General features: G+C 42.8%; 2 protein-coding genes across 2 annotated transcripts in view; one reads left to right on the forward strand and one right to left on the reverse strand.

Annotated features, from left to right (window-relative positions):
* Nucleotides 1-3,795: 3,795 nt before the first annotated feature.
* PPP1R14D (protein phosphatase 1 regulatory inhibitor subunit 14D) lies at nucleotides 3,796-18,124 on the reverse strand. Its single transcript, XM_083166021.1, has 4 exons — nucleotides 17,933-18,124; nucleotides 11,617-11,706; nucleotides 10,275-10,307; nucleotides 3,796-4,381 (listed from the first exon to the last, which is right to left on the reverse strand). Exons 1-4 carry the CDS (start codon nucleotides 18,122-18,124, stop codon nucleotides 4,313-4,315), a joined length of 384 nt encoding a protein of 127 aa, XP_083022147.1. The 3' UTR covers nucleotides 3,796-4,312.
* Nucleotides 18,125-18,142: 18 nt separating this feature from the next.
* The window catches only part of LOC146049478 (embryonic protein UVS.2-like), a 57,699-nt gene continuing 56,652 nt past the window's right edge, over nucleotides 18,143-19,189 (forward strand). Inside the window, exon 1 of the mRNA XM_083166022.1 lies at nucleotides 18,143-18,271. The gene's annotated coding sequence lies outside the window, so the exon portion shown is untranslated. The remainder of the gene's footprint in view (nucleotides 18,272-19,189) is intronic.

Genomic DNA, 19,189 nt, shown 5'->3' on the forward strand with positions numbered 1-19,189 from the left:
ATGTGTACGGGACTGCAAGTGACCGAAGTCTCCACTGCATGGGCACGTTAAATGCATGCACACTTGTGTCATCAGACACAACACATCAGGTGGAAAATTGGCAAACGTGTATGCAACATGTTTTTTGCCCAGTGTGTATGGACAGCGATGATGAGGAAAATCTCTCGCCACAGGCTCGCCCACGTATTCGCGCAATGCACCCCTGGGACCGGGGATGCAGCTGACGAGGATCATGAAGGCCGCTGTGGACACCAGGGGCCCATACCAGGTAAGTATGGAGAAAAAAAAATTGCAAAATCCCTTATCCAAAATGCTTGTGGTCCTGAGCATTTCGGATAAGGGAAACTCAACCCGAATGCGCAGAGAGAAGTAGTTTGGGTGATTTATTTTGTTTCAGTGCAGGGTAAATATTGGCTGCCTTATTTTTATGCTACAATTTAGATTTTGCCCATTTTGAGAAAAAAACATTGCCCTGCAATTGCGACTGAATTAGACCCATGTTGTACCACAAATACTAGCCAACCAACCACACAAGCATTGACATAAAGCAATGACACAAATACCTCACTGAAATGAACTAAAAGTCAGCGCCATAAGTAGCTCGCACACAGCGCAAAGTCAGAAGTGGAGACACAATCGCTGCCCTACTACATTAATAATCCCCCCGCCCTCCCATCTGCAACTGCACAAGTACCGTGATTTGCGAGTACTAATGAAGCGCCCGCCCAAATCCATAGCCCGCTGGAGCTGCCGGAGATTGGTAGTACTTGTCCCCCCCACCCTCTCTCTTCTGCCTGAAGTAATGTGTGTAACGGGGCTCTGCCTGTCATAATGTGCAACAGGGGGCTCTCTTTGCCGTAACAGGGGCCCTGCCAGGCATCTCTGCATGGCATAAAGTGCAGCTGAGGGCTGTGTCTGGTGTAACAGGGCTCTGACTGGCGTACCGCGTGATCTAACGGAGGCTGTGTCTGTCGTCATTTGTAACAGGGGCTCTGCATGGCATAAAGTGCAGCTGAGGGCTCTATCTGGTGTAACCGGGGGCGTGATCTAACGGAGGCTGTGTCTGTTATAATTTGTAATAGGGGCTCTGCCTGTGGTAACATATAATGGTCTCTGCCTGGGTAATGTGTATCGGGGGGGGGGGGGGCCCTGCCAGGCCCTGCCAGGCGTAATATGTATAAGGGTCTCTACCTATCCTAATATGTAAAAGGTGCTCTACCATTCATAATGGGGGCTCCGCCTGGTGCATTGTGTCACAGGGTTTTGCGTGGCATAACACCTAACATGGGCTCTGCCTGGCATAATGTATGTAATGGAGAAGCTGCCTGGCGTAATGTGTATAAGAGGTCCTACCTGGCATAATGGGGGCTCTGCTTGGTGTATCGTGTAATGAGGTTCTGCCTGGTGTTGCTTACTGTCTAATGGGGGCTCTGCCTGGAGTAATGTGCCTAACGGGGGGATCTCTACCAAGCTTACTATGTTTAAGGGGTTCTACCTGGCACATTTTGCAGAAGTAGTCTACCTGGCACAATGTGTACAAGTGTCACTGTGTGGTGTAATGGTAATAACGGACACTACTGTGTGGAGTAATGTGAATTTATACTTTTATGTGGCCATGTCCCCATGAAGCCACGCCCCTAAAGGTATTACACGAATGCAGTGGGTGACAGGATGAGGCCGAGGGTAACAAAGATTGGGAGGGGGAGGGAGAGTGTGAAGGAAAATAAGTGGGTGACAGGAAGAGGATGACAGTGGCAGAAGTGGCCCTTTTTAGTCCTCAGGGGCCCGATGCACTGCACCTGCTGCACCAATGTTAGTTCTGCCTCTGCTGTGAGATCTGTCATAGTGCAGTGGTTCCCAAACTGTGTGTCGTGGCACCCTGGGGTGCTGCGCTGCCCTTTGCAGGGGTGCCCTGGGTTGGTGGTTATGACCAATTTAAATTATTTATGGTCACTGTAATAGGCACAACTGCTGTTGGTGGGTTCCAGTCATAAATATATGGACAACCAAGAGCGAATCCTGTCCCTCACTTCATAACTGAGCTTAGGAGGACATATAAAAGAGATTTATTTAATGTAATATTTTTTTCTACAGCACTCAATAAGAAACTTTTGGTCTAGGGGTGCCATGAAAACATTTCTGATACTGATTTGGGAGCCAGTGTCACAGTGTATGGCTACATAACATCTGGGTTCCTCCCCTGGGGAGGAGACATTACCCCATCGCTCCTGTATGAAGGAACAGATGAACTGTCCATCAGTCAGCCGAAGTAGCGCATGTGCCGGGTGTGTTATAGGGTTCCGACAGTCGGGATCCCGACAGTCATTAGCCCGACGTCGGGATCCCGACTGCCCGGACTCAGACAGCATGGCGAGCGCAACAAAGCCCCTTGTGGGCTCGCTACACTCGCCACCTATTCTATTCTCCCTCTATCGGGTCGTGGACCCCCACAAGGGAAAATAGCGGGTGGCCACCGGGCACCCGTCTGTCGGCGCTTTGACAGTGGGGATCCCGACTGTCGGGACCGCGTCCGGCACCCGCATGTACCGCCAGATGCAGCAAACTTGTAACTTTAAAATATCACAATGCATGGGCATTAATTGGCATATCGGACTGATCAATATATTTGGATTTACAACTAAATTCATTGAGACCAAAAATAAGCTTTATAGGCTTTAATCATGTCAATTGCAGCATCATGTTAGGTAAAAAGGGAAATTACCATATATACTCGAGTATAAGCCTACTTTTTCAAAACATTTTTTATGCTGAAAAAGCCCCCCTTCGGCTTATACTCGAGTGAGGGTCTCACTTGAGACAATAAGTTTTCCCATTTTTTTTTGTTGTAAAATTAGGTGCCTCAGCTTATATTCGGGTCGACTTATACTCGAGTATATACGGTACACTTGTTAACACGATCTTCAGAATGTAATTATTCAACATTTAAAATATTTAAGTATGAAGTGTAAAAAGTTTCTATCTTGGACATTTGCATAATTGTGGTCAGAATAGAGTATTACAATTTCCTATACATTTGTATTCTTTACACAAAAATACCATATTTAAATAAACTCTATAGATTGTAGGAAGGCCATAGCCAGTCAAAAGGGGGCCTTGTAGTGGCCCTGCTCCTTGAATGTGCAACATTGTGACATCACAATTACAGGGAGGGATCATTGACAAAAGAAGGTGAGCCCCTAGATACTCCTTACGTAAATAAATATTAAAAGTTAAGTTTCAAGACACTAAATAAAACCAAAAACCTCAGAAATAAGAATTTACTTTTCTCCTTTGTCTATCCAGGGGGGAGATTTCTGTTGATTCAGAATCCCAAAACCCAGAAGAGCAGTGGCATAAATGGAAATTTTGCATCCCCTGTCAAAAAATATCTGGCGTCCCACACCCCCATAGATTTATTATAATTTTTTTTACCAAATTGCTTGTTTCCAGGGGTTTCATGCTCATTGCCATGGAGTTATATGCTCGTTGCCAGAGGTTTACATGCTCAATGCCAGGGGCGATATTTATATTTTCCGGGGGCAATTTATATATATAAAATGCTACCCAAAATGTGTAACTTACGGGCAGCGATAAATGTTACCCGGTAGAACCTCTAGTATCCATCCGCCCATCTGTCCAGTGGGATCTCTAGCATCTGTCTCTTCCAAGATGGTGATCATTTTTTGCAGAGACGTTTTCAGCAGATTCCATAAGGATGGCCAGACCCATTGGAATCTGCGCGGCTCCCGCATAAACAGCTCCACCCCCCCCCCCCCCCCCCACAATAGACCCAGCAAAAATTTGCCTGCCCCTAGGTATGGCCCTTGATCATAAGCTATTATGTGTTTGAAATACAGTTGGACTATTTGTGCCATGTGTACTGCCTATGTAAGCTGCCCTTCTGTACATTTTTAGACCTCCGTGTCGTCAAGCTGGGCTACTAGAGTCACGGCAGGTAACTTAGATGAGCAGAGGAGATACGTGGAGTTGGCAAGAACAGGACTTTCTGGCTTTGTTCCCTTCAGCTAAAGTATTTCTCACCCCTATCGCATTCTTTGACCCTAAATATCCATATGCAACTTTAGTGAACTCTGATAGACCAAGGCATTGATGCCAGTACAGTACCATAATACTGGTCTCCAACCACATTGCTACATCAGTTTTTGGTGTACATTGAAATGTATTTGAAGCTCTCAAAATACCAGTACTAAGACTGTGCTCCAGAACAGGTAAACCTGCCCACCGGTGCTTCAGTCAGACCGCGCCACTGAAATCTGCTGAAAAGGATGAGTCCTAAAGTGAAATTGGAGAGTTATTTGCGTTGCAGGGCCGATATCTTCCGTAATCCCTTCAGGCGCTCCAGCAGCTCCATTGTAAATTCCTATTGTACAAAAACACAACATGAAGCGTCATCATCATCATCATTATTATTATTATAATAAGCCTCTACTCATAGCATCCACATATGATGCAGTACTGAACACAGACAGTTTGTTCATTGTCCCCAGAGCTTTATTACAAATATATCAAAGACCTCATTCAGAACTGGGCACAAGAGCATCTTTTTTCTTTCTCTCATTTGAGCCCCATTTGATGCATTCATGTCTTATTTTTTGTTCCAGACGACAAAGGCATTTGTGACTCAATATAGTCAGGCTGGAGATGTAGACACAGGTAGAAAAGGATGGAGAAACATAGGGGGGATGAGGCGGTAGAGATTGGAGCAACACAAGCAAAGATGAGGCTGTACAGATTGGTAGTTAAGACAACGGTCCACACTGGTAAGTACCTACTGGGAAGGGATAGGGGGCTCTAAAATCAAGATTTTTCTGCTGACCCTCATACAGCCAAGAACAATGAAAGTGTGTCAAATTTGAAACCATGATATTGGGCCACATCTGATCCATCTAAGACACACCTAATCATTAACAGTTCGCAAAGCTGCTGCAGTTGTGCGCTAATAGATAAATTAGTGTACGGAACGGTCATTTCACAACGTAAAACATGTTTCCTACTCTGAGAAGCGGACAGCTGCTGATATATTCATTAGTGCGGACGTCTTAAATTATATGTCACAGGTTCGAAACACCTTGCATATCTCATATACACTTTACTAACCTGGTGTTCACTCTAGCACCCTGCACCTAATCAGGGAGGAGGGCATATTTTTATTTTTGAAGGGCAACATTTTAGACTTGATGTATTGCTACTGTAGCAATTGATCACATAAAAAATGTTGCTCTATAAAGATACAATTTGCCCACCTCAATGATTCGTTTCAGGGTGCTATTATAAACACTAGGGGATATGTTATGGGGGTGCACGAAGATGGAAGTGTTTGAATTGTAAATGATTGCTGCTTTAAAAATACGGGAATTTTCAGCCAAACTACTGAACCTCCAGCTTCTTACAACCCTATTTGTGCTAATTTTTAGACAAGTGCAAAGTTAAAATGTAAATTTCAACTTACTTGCAGGCTGCACACCCTCTTACTACTACAATGAAGGGTAACCTTAATGGGAAATTCCATCTATGGTATTTTATAATTGTCTGAGACGAACACTATTCCTATTCTGAAAGCTTTTAACAATGATCTTGATATATATCCAGACAAAGGATGGAAAAAGCTTATTCTTGACGGTAAATATAACGAAAGAATGTAGATCTCATGTTCCTGTTGTCAGTAAAGGAACAGGTCATGGGTCAAAACAGTTCTCAGCGCCTCCTGGAACATCGCACAGATGACACCAGTATGTTTTTGCTAATAACAAATAGTGCATGTCATTCTAGCAACATAGTGGGTGCTGCGGTGAGAGCCCATCTGCTACTGTACCATATTGAATCATATGCAGATTCCTGGGTGAAGGACGTGTATCAGAATCCTTTTTCACCTTCTCAGAGTACCACCCCTATTTGTTTTTCTATACCAGTCTCTCTGTGGGCCATCACAGTGCCAGTAGAGCAGAAAAATGGGTTTATAGTCTGACCCTAAATCTAGATACAATTCATCACCCCCATCTTTAGGTGTATAAATTCAAAATTGAAACGTTCAGGCATGGAATAAGACAAATACATAGTATTTTTGGATGTTGAGATACCTACTTGCATGTTACAGTTTCACCTTCTCAAATTTGAACAAACAATTTAATTTGCTGAGGAGATTGAGGTCCTTTGGAGTGCAGGGAGCGCTCCTGAAGACCTTCAACTGTGTAGTGGCATCGGCCATGTTCTACGGAGTGGTCTGCTGGGGCAGCAGTGTTTCAACAGCGGACAATAAGAGACTAAACAGACTGGTAAGGAAAGCCAGTTCTGTCCTAGGAATGCCTTTGGATTCGGTAGAGATTGAGGGTGAGAGGAGAATGATCAGCAAGATAACACCATTATTGGATAATGCTTCACACTCTTTCAAAAACGTTTTGACGGATCTGTGTTGCACTTTCAGTGATAGGTTGCTTCACCCTCGATACTCAACGGAGAGATATTGCAGATCTTTCCTTCCGGCTGCAGTTAGAATGTACAACTGTTATGTTCTGAAGAAGACCTGTATGTTCCTAGATTCTTGAGTTATATTGTTTGGATCTTATCTTATTATGTGTGTTATTATTATGCTATCTGTACTTGAACCTTGCTGTAAATGATTGAAAATGTCTCCATTGTGAGACAAATAAAGGAATTCTGGGTACTTGTGAGTTATCCGGGCTGCCGATTTTTTTCATCGCGCCCGAAATCGTGGGCATCGCGTCGGTCGTGGCCGTTATAAGGAGCCGCGACGCGATGCCCACGATTTCCCATAGACAGTAATGTTAAAAGACACGATGGACCCGATTTCCGACCCGATTTCCCATAGACAGTAATGTTAAAAGACGCGATGGACCCGATTTCCCATAGACAGCAATGTTAAAATAAAATGACAATATGAAATTGGCAAATATGTTTTTAAAAAAAATGTTTCATGGCCCCCCACCACCGTTAACGCCACCCCGCTATTGACGCCAACCCGAAGCGTGGCGAGCGTAGCGAGCCCGCGAGGGGCGGCGGTACGCGTCCTCCGACCTTTTCATGCCGTACTATCCACTAGGGCGTGGAGTGAGAATAGAATAGTGTGGCGAGCGCAGCGAGCCACCGAGCCCGAAGCGTGGCGAGGGGACGCGGACACCTTCACAGGTATCCGCGTGCCCTTGCGGGCTTCACAGGTGTCCGCGTCCCCTCGCGGGGCTCGCTGCGCTCGCCACGCTTCGGGCTCGGTGGCTCGCTGCGCTCGCCACACTATTCTATTCTCACTCCACGCCCTAGTGGATAGTAGGGCATGAAAAGGTCGGAGGACGCGTACCGCCGCCTCTCGCGGGCTCGCTGCGCTCGCCACGCTTCGGGTTGGCGTCAATAGCGGGGTGGCGTTAACGGTGGTGGGGGGCCATGAAACATTTTTTTTTAAAACATATTGGACAATTTCATATTGTCATTTTATTTTAACATTGCTGTCTATGGGAAATCGGGTCCATCGCGTCTTTTAACATTACTGTCTATGGGAAATCGGGTCCATCGTGTCTTTTAACATTACTGTGTATAGGAAATCGTGGGCATCGCGTCGCGGCCCCTTATAACGGCCACGACCGACGCGATGCCCCCGATTTGGGGCTAAATCGCGGGCATCGCGTCGGTCGGGTGTCCTTAACTTAAGGACAAAATCGGCAGCCCGGATAACTCACAAGTACCGAATTCTGTTCTAATTTACAGTTTTGAGCTTTTCCCATTGGACCAGTGACAGTTCCACCAGTATTCACAGAAATTATGCCAGTCATGGATTAGCTCTAAGCAGAGTTTCTGTTTTTTTTCAGGTATCCACATTTGAAGTTGTGCAGTTTGTACAGTGACATAACCAAGCAAAGTCATTTATAAGATGGACATCACCTGATCAGACACACATTGGTCTACCTCCAAGAAAGCAGAGGGCAATTTTCAGGTGTCACAGAGATGGCAAATTCAAAGGGGATGCAGTTAAAATCCCGGCGGTCGGGATCCCGGCGTTCAGAATCCCGACGCCGGAATCCCGACCGCCGAAATGCCGACACATTCTCCCTCCTGGGGTGTCCACGACACCCCTGGAGGGAGAAAAAATTAGTGGCGTGGCGAGCGCAGCGAGCCCGCAAGGGGGGGCGATCCACATCCCCCCCTTGTCGGCATTTCGCCTGTCGGGATTCCGGCGTCGGGATTCTGAACGCCGGGATCCCGACCGCCGGGATTCAATACTGAATCCATTCAAAGGGTCCATCCTTTTGGCATATGAAATGACACAACTGTAAGCCTCAAAGTTTGAAGGGCTGTTATCCTTTGCTGTATTCATGGTCAATAGAGAAAACATCGATTCTGAATAGTGGTTCAGGGTCACTTTCTGTTGAAAACAAATCTTTAGGGAGCGAGTGTGTACACACCACACAATATGGAGTCACAAATAGCTTTGTTTTCTTGACAGAACCCAAGCATGAGATCCCATGAGTTACACAATATACAACATTTAACACATTTGTTAGAAGTAGAAGTATAAATCGGACAACCTCATTACTTTTAAATGCATCTCCTGTCCCATGAAAAATAGTCCCTCATTATAGACCTCTTGCAACAGGTTGCGGAGAGATTGGGTAAGCCAGATGTTTAATTGATGTCATGATGGTTGAAACACAAGGTGGGACATTTCTGTACTAGGGATGAACACTGACAGTATCCTCCCATGGTGATGATTCTTTGTTTCTTAAAGTGGGTAATACTGGAAGGTGGTAATGGTACATAGATATTCCCAGAAAGTCCTTTGTGGAAATTCCTCTAAAACCAGACTTGATATAGTAACTCAGGGATTTTTGTTACCATTAGGATTAATCTGATATGTTGGCAGTTAAAGCCATGAAGTCCAAATGACAGGTCATCAGCTCTCAGAGCTCCAAAACAATTTTTTTATGAAAAAGAATCATAGGATCTGGAAGAATTACAGTATGTCAGTTGGTGCAAAAACAAAGGGAAGGGTTCAACCACTTCTTTCCAGTAAGACCAGGGCTGGGCAATTGCGGCCCTCCAGATGTTGATGAACTACACATCCCAGGATGCTTTGCATTAGTTTTGCTATGTGGCCATGCTGAAACTGATGCAAGGCATGCTGGGATGTGTAGTTCAGACTATCCCATGCCCCACTGTACCCACAGGAATTTACAGGAAGGGATTTCTGATTTTTGTAAAACATAATTTATTTAACAGCTTTATCTACCAAAAGAACTTTATACTATTAGTGATCACAATAATTTTAAAAGTTTCAATTTACCTTGGGAATATCTTCTACATGAGCATCAGAGTTCTGAATACATTTCCATAGGTACTGTATCAGTTAGTTTTGTGTTGTTATTTTCTTTACTATTGGTTTACTAGTAAAAAGCCTGTCCATAAGACGGCTTCTGCAATGTACTATCACTTTGAGCTGTGCCAGTTTTTACTTTCACTTTGAGCTGTGACCGTTTTTAACCCACAAACTCTCCACTGCACCCCCAGTCCCTATATGCTCCTACCCCCAATCTCTGTCATCACAGCTTGCTCTCAGCATATCCAGCATGTTTGAAACAGCTTTTGTTGGACCATTTTTGGTGTAAGCAATTGACCATCCAGAATAAATTATCGGTAATTTAATCAGGGCCGGCGCCACCACTAGGCAGCTCTAGGCATTTGCCTAGGGCGCCAGCACCTGGAGGGCGGCAGTTCGCCCCTCACCCCCAGCATGGAGGGTTAGCGAACTGTGTAAAAAACTTGCAGCACCGGCGTCCCTGCAGTGCTGGAGCGGGCAGGGGTGTCCGTGCCGTGGGGGTACCTGCGGCGCTGTCATTGTGTATAAAGCTGGCGGCGGCCGGCGGGGTCCCTGCAGTGAATAGAAAATAACTAGCGCTATGCGTGCGGCGGCGCGGGAAGTGCTAGTTATTTTCTATTCACTGCAGGGACCCCGCCGGCCGCCGCCAGCTTTATACACAATGACAGCGCCGCAGGTACCCCGCGGCACGGACACCCCTGCCTGCTCCAGCACTGCAGGGACGCCGGCGCCGCAAGTTTTTTACACAGGTACCCCACCACCACCGCCCTCCCCCCTCCCGGCACCGGGGCGCCCCCACCCCGACTCGCCTGGGGCGCTCCGGCGCCTTGCACCGGCCCTGAATTTAATTGTTTTTGTCTGCACAAGAAAATGAAATACTTTGAGATTTCAGAAAAAATACAGAATATGCCATCTAGAAATAAATGCTACTCACTTGTGTAGATCTGGTACACTCTTGAAGGATATACTGTAACAGAATAAAAATGTATTACAAGGTAGACATCACAGAAGTTTCGGAGAATAAGATGTGCAATCATTTCATAGGCAATTGTCTTATGTCACAGGTTTTACAATCACAGAACGAAAGTTGTTGATGAATTGTTGTCTTTCTTTCACATTTCCTCATTTGCAGAGCATTGCAATGTCCCACAGTGGTATACAAACTCTAAGCCTGTTTATGATGCTCTCAGTTCTGAACAAGCTACTGTATGTACTATCAAGATTTCCTTAAATATAGATTTTTGCAATGGAACAATCGGTCAAGCCTATTACTGCTGCCGAAATGTACTCTAGAACTGGTTGGAATCGTAGCCCTGCTATTGCCATTGAGCATAATAGCACAACGTTAGACCCTAAAGCCGATATCTTTGTTATTGTACTAAATGAACAATTGTTTTCAGCCAATTATATTTTTTGTCATAAATTATTTCCCAAACTAAGCTAAACTCACCAAATTTGCAGAGTGTAACTAGAATTGTTGTGCCAAAAAAGTAAATAAAAAATTATGCCCCCCCCCCATACATTTTTTTAATAATATTTTTACCTAAATTGTCATTGCCAGGGGTTACATGCTCATTGCCAGAGATTTTTGTTCCCAGTAGCAATAGATGCTATTCAGTAGGACCTATAAGCATCTGTCTCCTCTTGTGGTGGGGGACATTTTTGGAGGGAGATTTTCAGCAGGTTCCATATGGACAACTAGAACCATTGGAATCTGCAGGGACCATGCACCCCCACAGTGCTGGCTCCCCAAGCACCTACTTATACCCCATTCCCTTATCTAAAAACATTAAGTTATGTTGCTAATGGTCCCTTGATCACTCATTTATGAAAACAGACAGAATGGTTTGGATTTGGCTGTGTAAGCCAAATCCAATCCAATATCTTTCATATACGATTCACATTCCTTTCACTATTGGTAGAAACTGAGTCTTCTGAAATATTTATCCCAAGTCACATGGGAAATAGCACGGCGGCCATTTTCCTGGCATTTTTGTGCATGTGCTTTAATGCTCCCACTGCATTGTCTGCTATCATTTACCCTTCATATATTCCTTTACAGTTTAGCTATACTGATGTTTGTCCGTAGTTATTTTATTTATGCTCTCTGTGCACTGACCTTTTTGCCTAATATTATTTTACTTTGTGACAATCATGAAATAAAAATATAATTTAATTTTAATTCTATTTTGTCCACTGTTGTTACTGCTCAATGTAGTGACTATTAAATATAAAGAATAAGATATATTTACAATGATATATATTCGGTATGATACCTGAAGTCTGGTTTTTTGCTCCTCAAGTGAAAGATCCAAAAGATCATCAATATCAATCTCAGGTTCTGCAGCTTCGTCCCTCAGCAAATCCTGTTGCCAACAAGAAAGTAGTCATTGGAGGTCATGTGCGCGACACCAAATATCGAGCAGCTTGCTATAGACCATCTGCTTATTTGGGGCATTGTTACAGTTAGATACATTGGTGTAGAGGTCTCTAAGTCCTAACCAATCAGCACTTAAACATGGTACCCAGATGACTGAGACAATGTCTAGGTCGACAGTCAATAGGACATACATATGGCCAATATAAGTATGGTCGACATGGACAGAAAGTCAAAACACGCGATTAGTCGATATTGTTATGGTCGACACAAAGGTTTCAAGAGTTTTGGGGGATTTCATTTTTAAGTTGTGTAACTTTCATATTTTATTATCCACATAGACTTTGATTTTCCAAAAAGCATAGCGAGCAAAGCAGTACACTAATTGCGCTGCCGTGAAAATAAGATGATGCAAGCAGTATTCAATTCGCCAATGCTTCTGAAGGGGGGATGGGACCAGAGGAGCTAGGGAAGGACGCATCCAGAAGAGCTGGAGCTGCACCAAGCCAGTACAGCTAAAGGAAGGATGGGGGGTGTGGCAAGAGGAGCTGAGTGGGCTGCGACCAGAGGAGCTGGGAAAGGCCTGTAGGATGCGGCTGGAGGAGCTGGGGAAGGGGGTGGACGTGGCCAGTGCAGCTGAGGGAGGGGTATGTGGCCAAAGGAGCTGGGGGAAGCAGTGGACACAGACAGAGCAGCTGGAGGAGGGTGGATGCGGCTGGAGCTAATACACACTGGTGTTACAGGAACTTTTTTGTCTTGTCTGCACTAGCAGTTCAGCTGATGCTGTGGGCCTATATTCAATCAGAGGCCTGGAGCAAGAGCTCTATCCGGCCCATGGTTAATCTGGCCCTGAAGTGACCACAATTATGCCACAGTCCACCATTCAGGCACATGCATAGTATGTTAACATTATTTCCAAAGCAATGGCCTTCCCTTTCTTTTTTAACCTGGGTTTAAAGAGGTCCAGGAGAGGCAGTGGAACTCACAGGAGTATCAGGAGGAGTGGGCCGCAAGTGGAGGAGAACCATGGAGCCACTCAGTTTGGTACACAGCTCCACTGGAATTTGATTATTCTAGGTACCGGCTACTACTTGATTGTGGAAACCCTTGCTCCATTAACTTTTATGATTCAGCCAAATAGCTAGAGGGCATTTTCTATTCCCCAAAAAATTTGGTTTGACAAATCTGGAAAATACCAAATCAAACACAATTTTCTCTATTGGAAGACTAATACCCCTGATGAAGTCTTGATTGACAAGACGAAACGCGTCGGATCACTTCCGTATTATGCACGAAAACTTCACTATCAAATAAAGATATCAGACAAACCGTTTATTACTTCGAGTGTTTTTACAACATTTCAAGTCATGGACTGTTATTAACTTTTTAAGTCATCTCTTGCTGAGGAGATCATTTGGCGCTTTTCCACTTTTGTTGTTCATGTTTGCTATGGTATGATTCTCCACCATCAGGGAATCTAAGTGGATCAGCGGCCTATCCTATGATATACTTTTTACTCATTTATAATATATAAAGTGTAATTTAGAGCGACTAGGGGTATTGTTGGAATATATATATATATATATATATACACACAAAGAAGAAATTAAGAAAAGCGCACCAGTGAGCATGTAAAAGTATAAAAATTTACTTATATAATTGCACACGAACATCAGGGTTTAAAATGAACAGCTTGCCAATCAAAGGGACCAGCAGGGAGACATTACTATATCTGAGGGCGTGGCTATCTCCATCTGACGTAGTTACGTCTCCCTGCTGGTCCGTTTGATTGCTCAGCCTCTCTTGGCGAAGTGGCTGCCAGTGTGTCTGACCCGGCTTCCTGACCGCGGCTTTCAGGACGGTGTCTGCATACCATCTTCACGGATGAGTACCGCTGATCTGTTGCATTGCAAGCTGTTCATTTTAAACCTTGATGTACGTTATGCAGTTATATAAGTAAATTGTTATACTTTTACATGCTCACTGGTGCGCTTTTCTTCTTTGCATGGGATTCTGAAAAGCAAGCATGCATTGGGGACATTTATGGACCGTGTTTCACCCACAATCTAAAGACATTTGTGCTGGGTATAGTTTCTCTTTATATCTATCTATCTATCTATCTATCTATCTATCTATCTATCTATCTATATATATATATATATATAGATAGATAGATATAGATATTATATATAGTGAGGGTCACAAGGTGGCACACAACTTGATTGGCTTTGATGAGTGGTGCAGGGGCCCATAAGAAGTAAATAGAGACTCTTGCCTCCCTGCAGCAGAGGGAAGAAACGAGCCAGCACACACAGCAGTTAGAATAAACAAAAGTGTATTGAGATATACGTTACATATCACAGCAGGTGGTATACAGCGGCTGACCCAACAGCCGTTTCGACTGGCAGCCAGCCAGTCTTCATCAGGGGTACCAACAGAAGCAGCACATAGGCAGGCATTAAATACCTGTTTAAAAAGGCGCCAAGTCCGCCCCATTCAGGAGAGTAATGCGCTGTCACTCAGCACCACGCTGGGTGAGTGCGCATGGCTCTCTGAGTGTATATATATATATATATGTCTAGTGTCCGAAGCACTGCCATCTGCTGGCAGAGAGTGTAACTACATCTCTTTCTCACACATGCACAAACACAGAAGGTTGCAGACTAGCTTTTGAAGCTTTTGCTTTGTGTGGGCTTACTAATTAATAAATAAATATATATATATATGGAAAAAGGGGGGGTTCTATCGGAGAGCGCTGAATGGTGTACCACCTAGTTCCTTCAATGCAATATACAACACTGATACAATTTGTGTAATGACAGTTGATATTTGATATTTGTCCCTTTCCCGAATGAGACGTGCCAATCTGTTCAAGGTATAAAAAAGTTCTTTATTGAAACCCAACGCGTTTCGTCAGAACGACTTCATCAGGGGTAAAAACTAGAAGTGGTACAGAAAGGAAAAAGGGTGTACTAATCAGTAATGAATTTCATCATCTTGTTTATCCAAATGGCAGATAAATCTTTTAGTTTAAGATACATACCAAAAAGATTTTCAAGTATGTGGTTTGATCAACTTTTAGTACTCGTACAAGGTAAAATCTAAAATCATTAAAATAACCAAAAATTACAATTGATGGCAAAAACAACATGAAGAGCAAGCAAGAGGATGAAAAAAGGGAAAAAGGGGGGCTGGCGTTTAGGCCAGACTACATACCCATATGTGGGGTTTAGGCCATAACAGGCTTAGTGACAAGATGTGGGTGTAGATCCGTGGATAATAAAGGATGTTTAAGTCTGTAAATATTTAATTAGATTTATTTATGGCCCACATTATTGGACTTCAAAAGAATTGATTTTATTTAAATTTAGCATTAAAACATACCCCTATTATGGTGGTTCAGGGGGAAAATTCCGTAAGGTTAGTAGATATCAGGTCTGTAGAAGCTGGAGGCACTAGAAGTGATATGAACCTATATGCATTGATAAAACAGACCATTAGCCCTAAAATAGTACTAATTAATACCGGAAGTGAATCTGGGTGCATTTCCCTATATATAGGCTTCAGTGTTCACTAGGCAAGTACTACCAGCCAGTGAAGGAGCTCCTGAAAAGTGCTACATTGTGGTGAGTCTGTATCTTTGGAATCCTTGTGGTTACTCTGTTAAGTAACATCCTGTAACATATTCTAATACATTGTTTATGAACTTATATGCACATTTTAAATGATGTAAAAGTGCAAACAAATACTTAGTTTGAATCTGACTTATATAAATACTTTCTAGAAATTGGCAATTTTAATTATATTGCCCATTTTCCCAAATGTTGTTTATGATTATATTTCAAAGGATGTAAAAGTGCAAGCAAATGCATAGAAAAAATTAACTATGAAAATTACATTGTCCCCCTCCCCCTAAAAAATTCTATGGTCTAAGGTGAATTACCAACATATCCATTTCCTTAGGAGAATTTTTTGGGAAATCAAGTGCTCCATTTATCTGGTGGGAAAAATAATTCTACGTTGACACGGTATGTTTATTATATATCTGCCCACTCTACTTTGAATAGTGGCTTATTCCCATGCCAACTTGATACTATATATATAAAAAATTCTTTTATTTTTTAGATTGAGTTTTTATTTCCTGACAATCGCTGTATTTTATCCATATAAGGCTGGTGGAGCCTTTACCCATCTTACCTATTGGTACGTAATTAATTTTCTACCCCCCTCCCCTCTTCATTGGAAATTATTTTTATTATGGTAATTGTTATAATTGTTATATAGGAATGGAATAATCCTACAATTAAAGACCATATTCACTCATACTCGACCAAAGAACTCTGCACGTTAATGCACCTTATAATCGGTATGTTTGACACAATTGGTTGGTATATCTTCTAAAACCGACCCATTAATTATAACTAATTGATACCATATTTTTTTATTCAAAATGATCTCCAAAACTACAAAGTTCAAATTCATCTACTAAATAGATCCTGTATATATATAACAGAGTCACTTACTACTGGTGGGTACAATTATATATGACAATTTGTCCCATCCCAATTATAATCTTTATTCTAAATTAATTTATATATTGTTACCTAGGATCACTTCTAGTGCCTCCAGCTTCTACAGACCTGATATCTACTAACCTTACGGAATTTTCCCCCTGAACCACCATAATAGGGGTATGTTTTAATGCTAAATTTAAATAAAATCAATTCTTTTGAAGTCCAATAATGTGGGCCATAAATAAATCTAATTAAATATTTACAGACTTAAACATCCTTTATTATCCACGGATCTACACCCACATCTTGTCACTAAGCCTGTTATGGCCTAAACCCCACATATGGGTATGTAGTCTGGCCTAAACGCCAGCCCCCCTTTTTCCCTTTTTTCATCCTCTTGCTTGCTCTTCATGTTGTTTTTGCCATCAATTGTAATTTTTGGTTATTTTAATGATTTTAGATTTTACCTTGTACGAGTACTAAAAGTTGATCAAACCACATACTTGAAAATCTTTTTGGTATGTATCTTAAACTAAAAGATTTATCTGCCATTTGGATAAACAAGATGATGAAATTCATTACTGATTAGTACACCCTTTTTCCTTTCTGTACCACTTCTAGTTTTTACCCCTGATGAAGTCGTTCTGACGAAACGCGTTGGGTTTCAATAAAGAACTTTTTTATACCTTGAACAGATTGGCACGTCTCATTCGGGAAAGGGACAAATATCAAATATCAACTGTCATTACACAAATTGTATCAGTGTTGTATATTGCATTGAAGGAACTAGGTGGTACACCATTCAGCGCTCTCCGATAGAACCCCCCCTTTTTCCAAATCTCTTGTCTGACTCCCACTAACAGGGGAGTCCTATCGGAGTAGCAGCAGATTATTGTCAGCGCAATACGAGGTCCATACTGTATATATATATATATATATATATATATATATATATATATATATATATACACTAAATACAGCTTTATTTTCCTTGATCTACTGGTGTGTCTGAGTGCCTCTATTCCGTTGGATTGAGTATATACATACATACACATACACACACACATACATACACATACATACATATACACACACATACATACACATACATACATACACACACATGCTTTTACTGTATGTCCTGCTTGCTTGTAATTGTTCTAATAATAATGTTGATTAATTATCAGCCTGCAGATGAATATAAAGTTGCTGAAACAATTCTATTCAAATTGTTTATTTTATTTTATTTTTTATTATGAGACCGAGGGATGTAGTTATTGGGATAATGTACAACTTCCTGTTTCCTGCATAGGTGATATTTTCAAAATCACATTATATTATATATCTGTTATACAGTATAACAGTCCCCATTACTGCGCGGTTTAAGGATAATTTGATAACTAAACCCCTTAGTTATTATTTGCTTGATATGAAATAATACTGAGCAATGAAGGCGCAGCAGGAAATGGATGGGGGAAGGCCCTGCAATGTGACAGTCACCTAATAATGACCGCATTATGCAATTACCAATAGAAGGAAAATCTTGTTTCACGTGTAATTAAATTGCAAGTAAAGGCATCATTTGATCGTGGCAGCAGCTGTACTGTACTGTGTGGTCTGCTGCGGATACACTATAAGAGAACATTCTAGATGGGGCAGTAATTAATATGACCATTTTCATAGTTATGTATTCAGCCTCACCTGGCCCTGATATAGCTCCTGAATATGGGCATCAATCCACTCCTCCAGTTTAATCCTGCGCTGGAGTTCTTTACGGTTATATTTCACTGTGAGTTTCCCCAGCTTCTTGTGTGTCACATCTTCCTCATGTTCTTCTGGTTTTCCCAGGTCCAGGAAGGTGACCCGGGTACTACTACTGCCACTGGTAGCCATGGTTACCCACTGCGCTCCTCAGACCATTAAAGATGTTCTTTTCCTTTGTTTCACTTTTTTTCTCCGTGAATTAAGCAGATCTCCAGGTAAAGGGAAGGATCAGAATACAAGTGATCAGGCAGATGGCGGAAAGACACTGTGACAAAGGTACAGGAAGCAAAGTCCCAGCCAGCTTCTTCTATTTCACTATCCCAAGGCAGATAGGGATCAAATGTTCACATATTATCTTCAATTACTCAGGAGGCATTTATCAATGATCGAGTTCGCAATGTGATCTGGGCCTGTTATTGCAGGATGTATGACGCTGCACACACGGACAGGGGCCTTGCCCTGTGATGTACCCACCTCAGTGTCGGGGCTCCTGCACATGTGCGGCCCACTAACCACATATGCATGGTGGCTAGGGATGCCGTCAATAGGTCAAAAGTGTCTAGGTCCATAGTCAAAAAGTTGGCAACTATTGGTTAACAGTCAAAAGGTCAACATGGTCAAAAGGTTGACAAAAAAGGTCGACATGAAAGAAAGATTGACTCCCAGAGGATTACATGCTTCTTGTCAGGGGGTTCCATGCCATTGACAGGGGGTTGCAGGCTCACCGCGCCCCAGCGCTGACGTAATCCTCCACTTCTGGGTAGAGCTGTACGTGCTGCGCCCTCTGGCAGACGGTAGGGTGTACATTTACCGAGATGGGAGTTCTATTTATTAAGCAACATCTAGAAGATAATAGATATAATCTGCTGTGGGCGACATCCCACCTTCAATAGAACCCACATCTTAGTGAATTTACCCCGAGAGGTTCAGCCATTTTTCCGGGCTGTTTTTGCAGATATAATGGAGTTTGCCGTGTCCCTGCTCCCCCCGCCAGCCCTCACTGCCACTACAAAATGGTCCGCATCCCCCTGGAGGTGGAGATGGGGATATAGTAAATTTACATCAAACTGCTCTGACAGTAGAACATGGAGTTATTGCAATGGGCTGCCAGAGAATTAACCCCTGATGTGCACATTAACCCCTGCAATCCCTGAGAAGCCTATCTGGTGGTATCACACATGCTCTAGCCATGCG

Source organism: Crinia signifera, chromosome 12 (assembly GCF_055691185.1).
Source record: "Crinia signifera chromosome 12, ASM5569118v1, whole genome shotgun sequence".
NCBI lineage: Eukaryota > Metazoa > Chordata > Amphibia > Anura > Myobatrachidae > Crinia > Crinia signifera.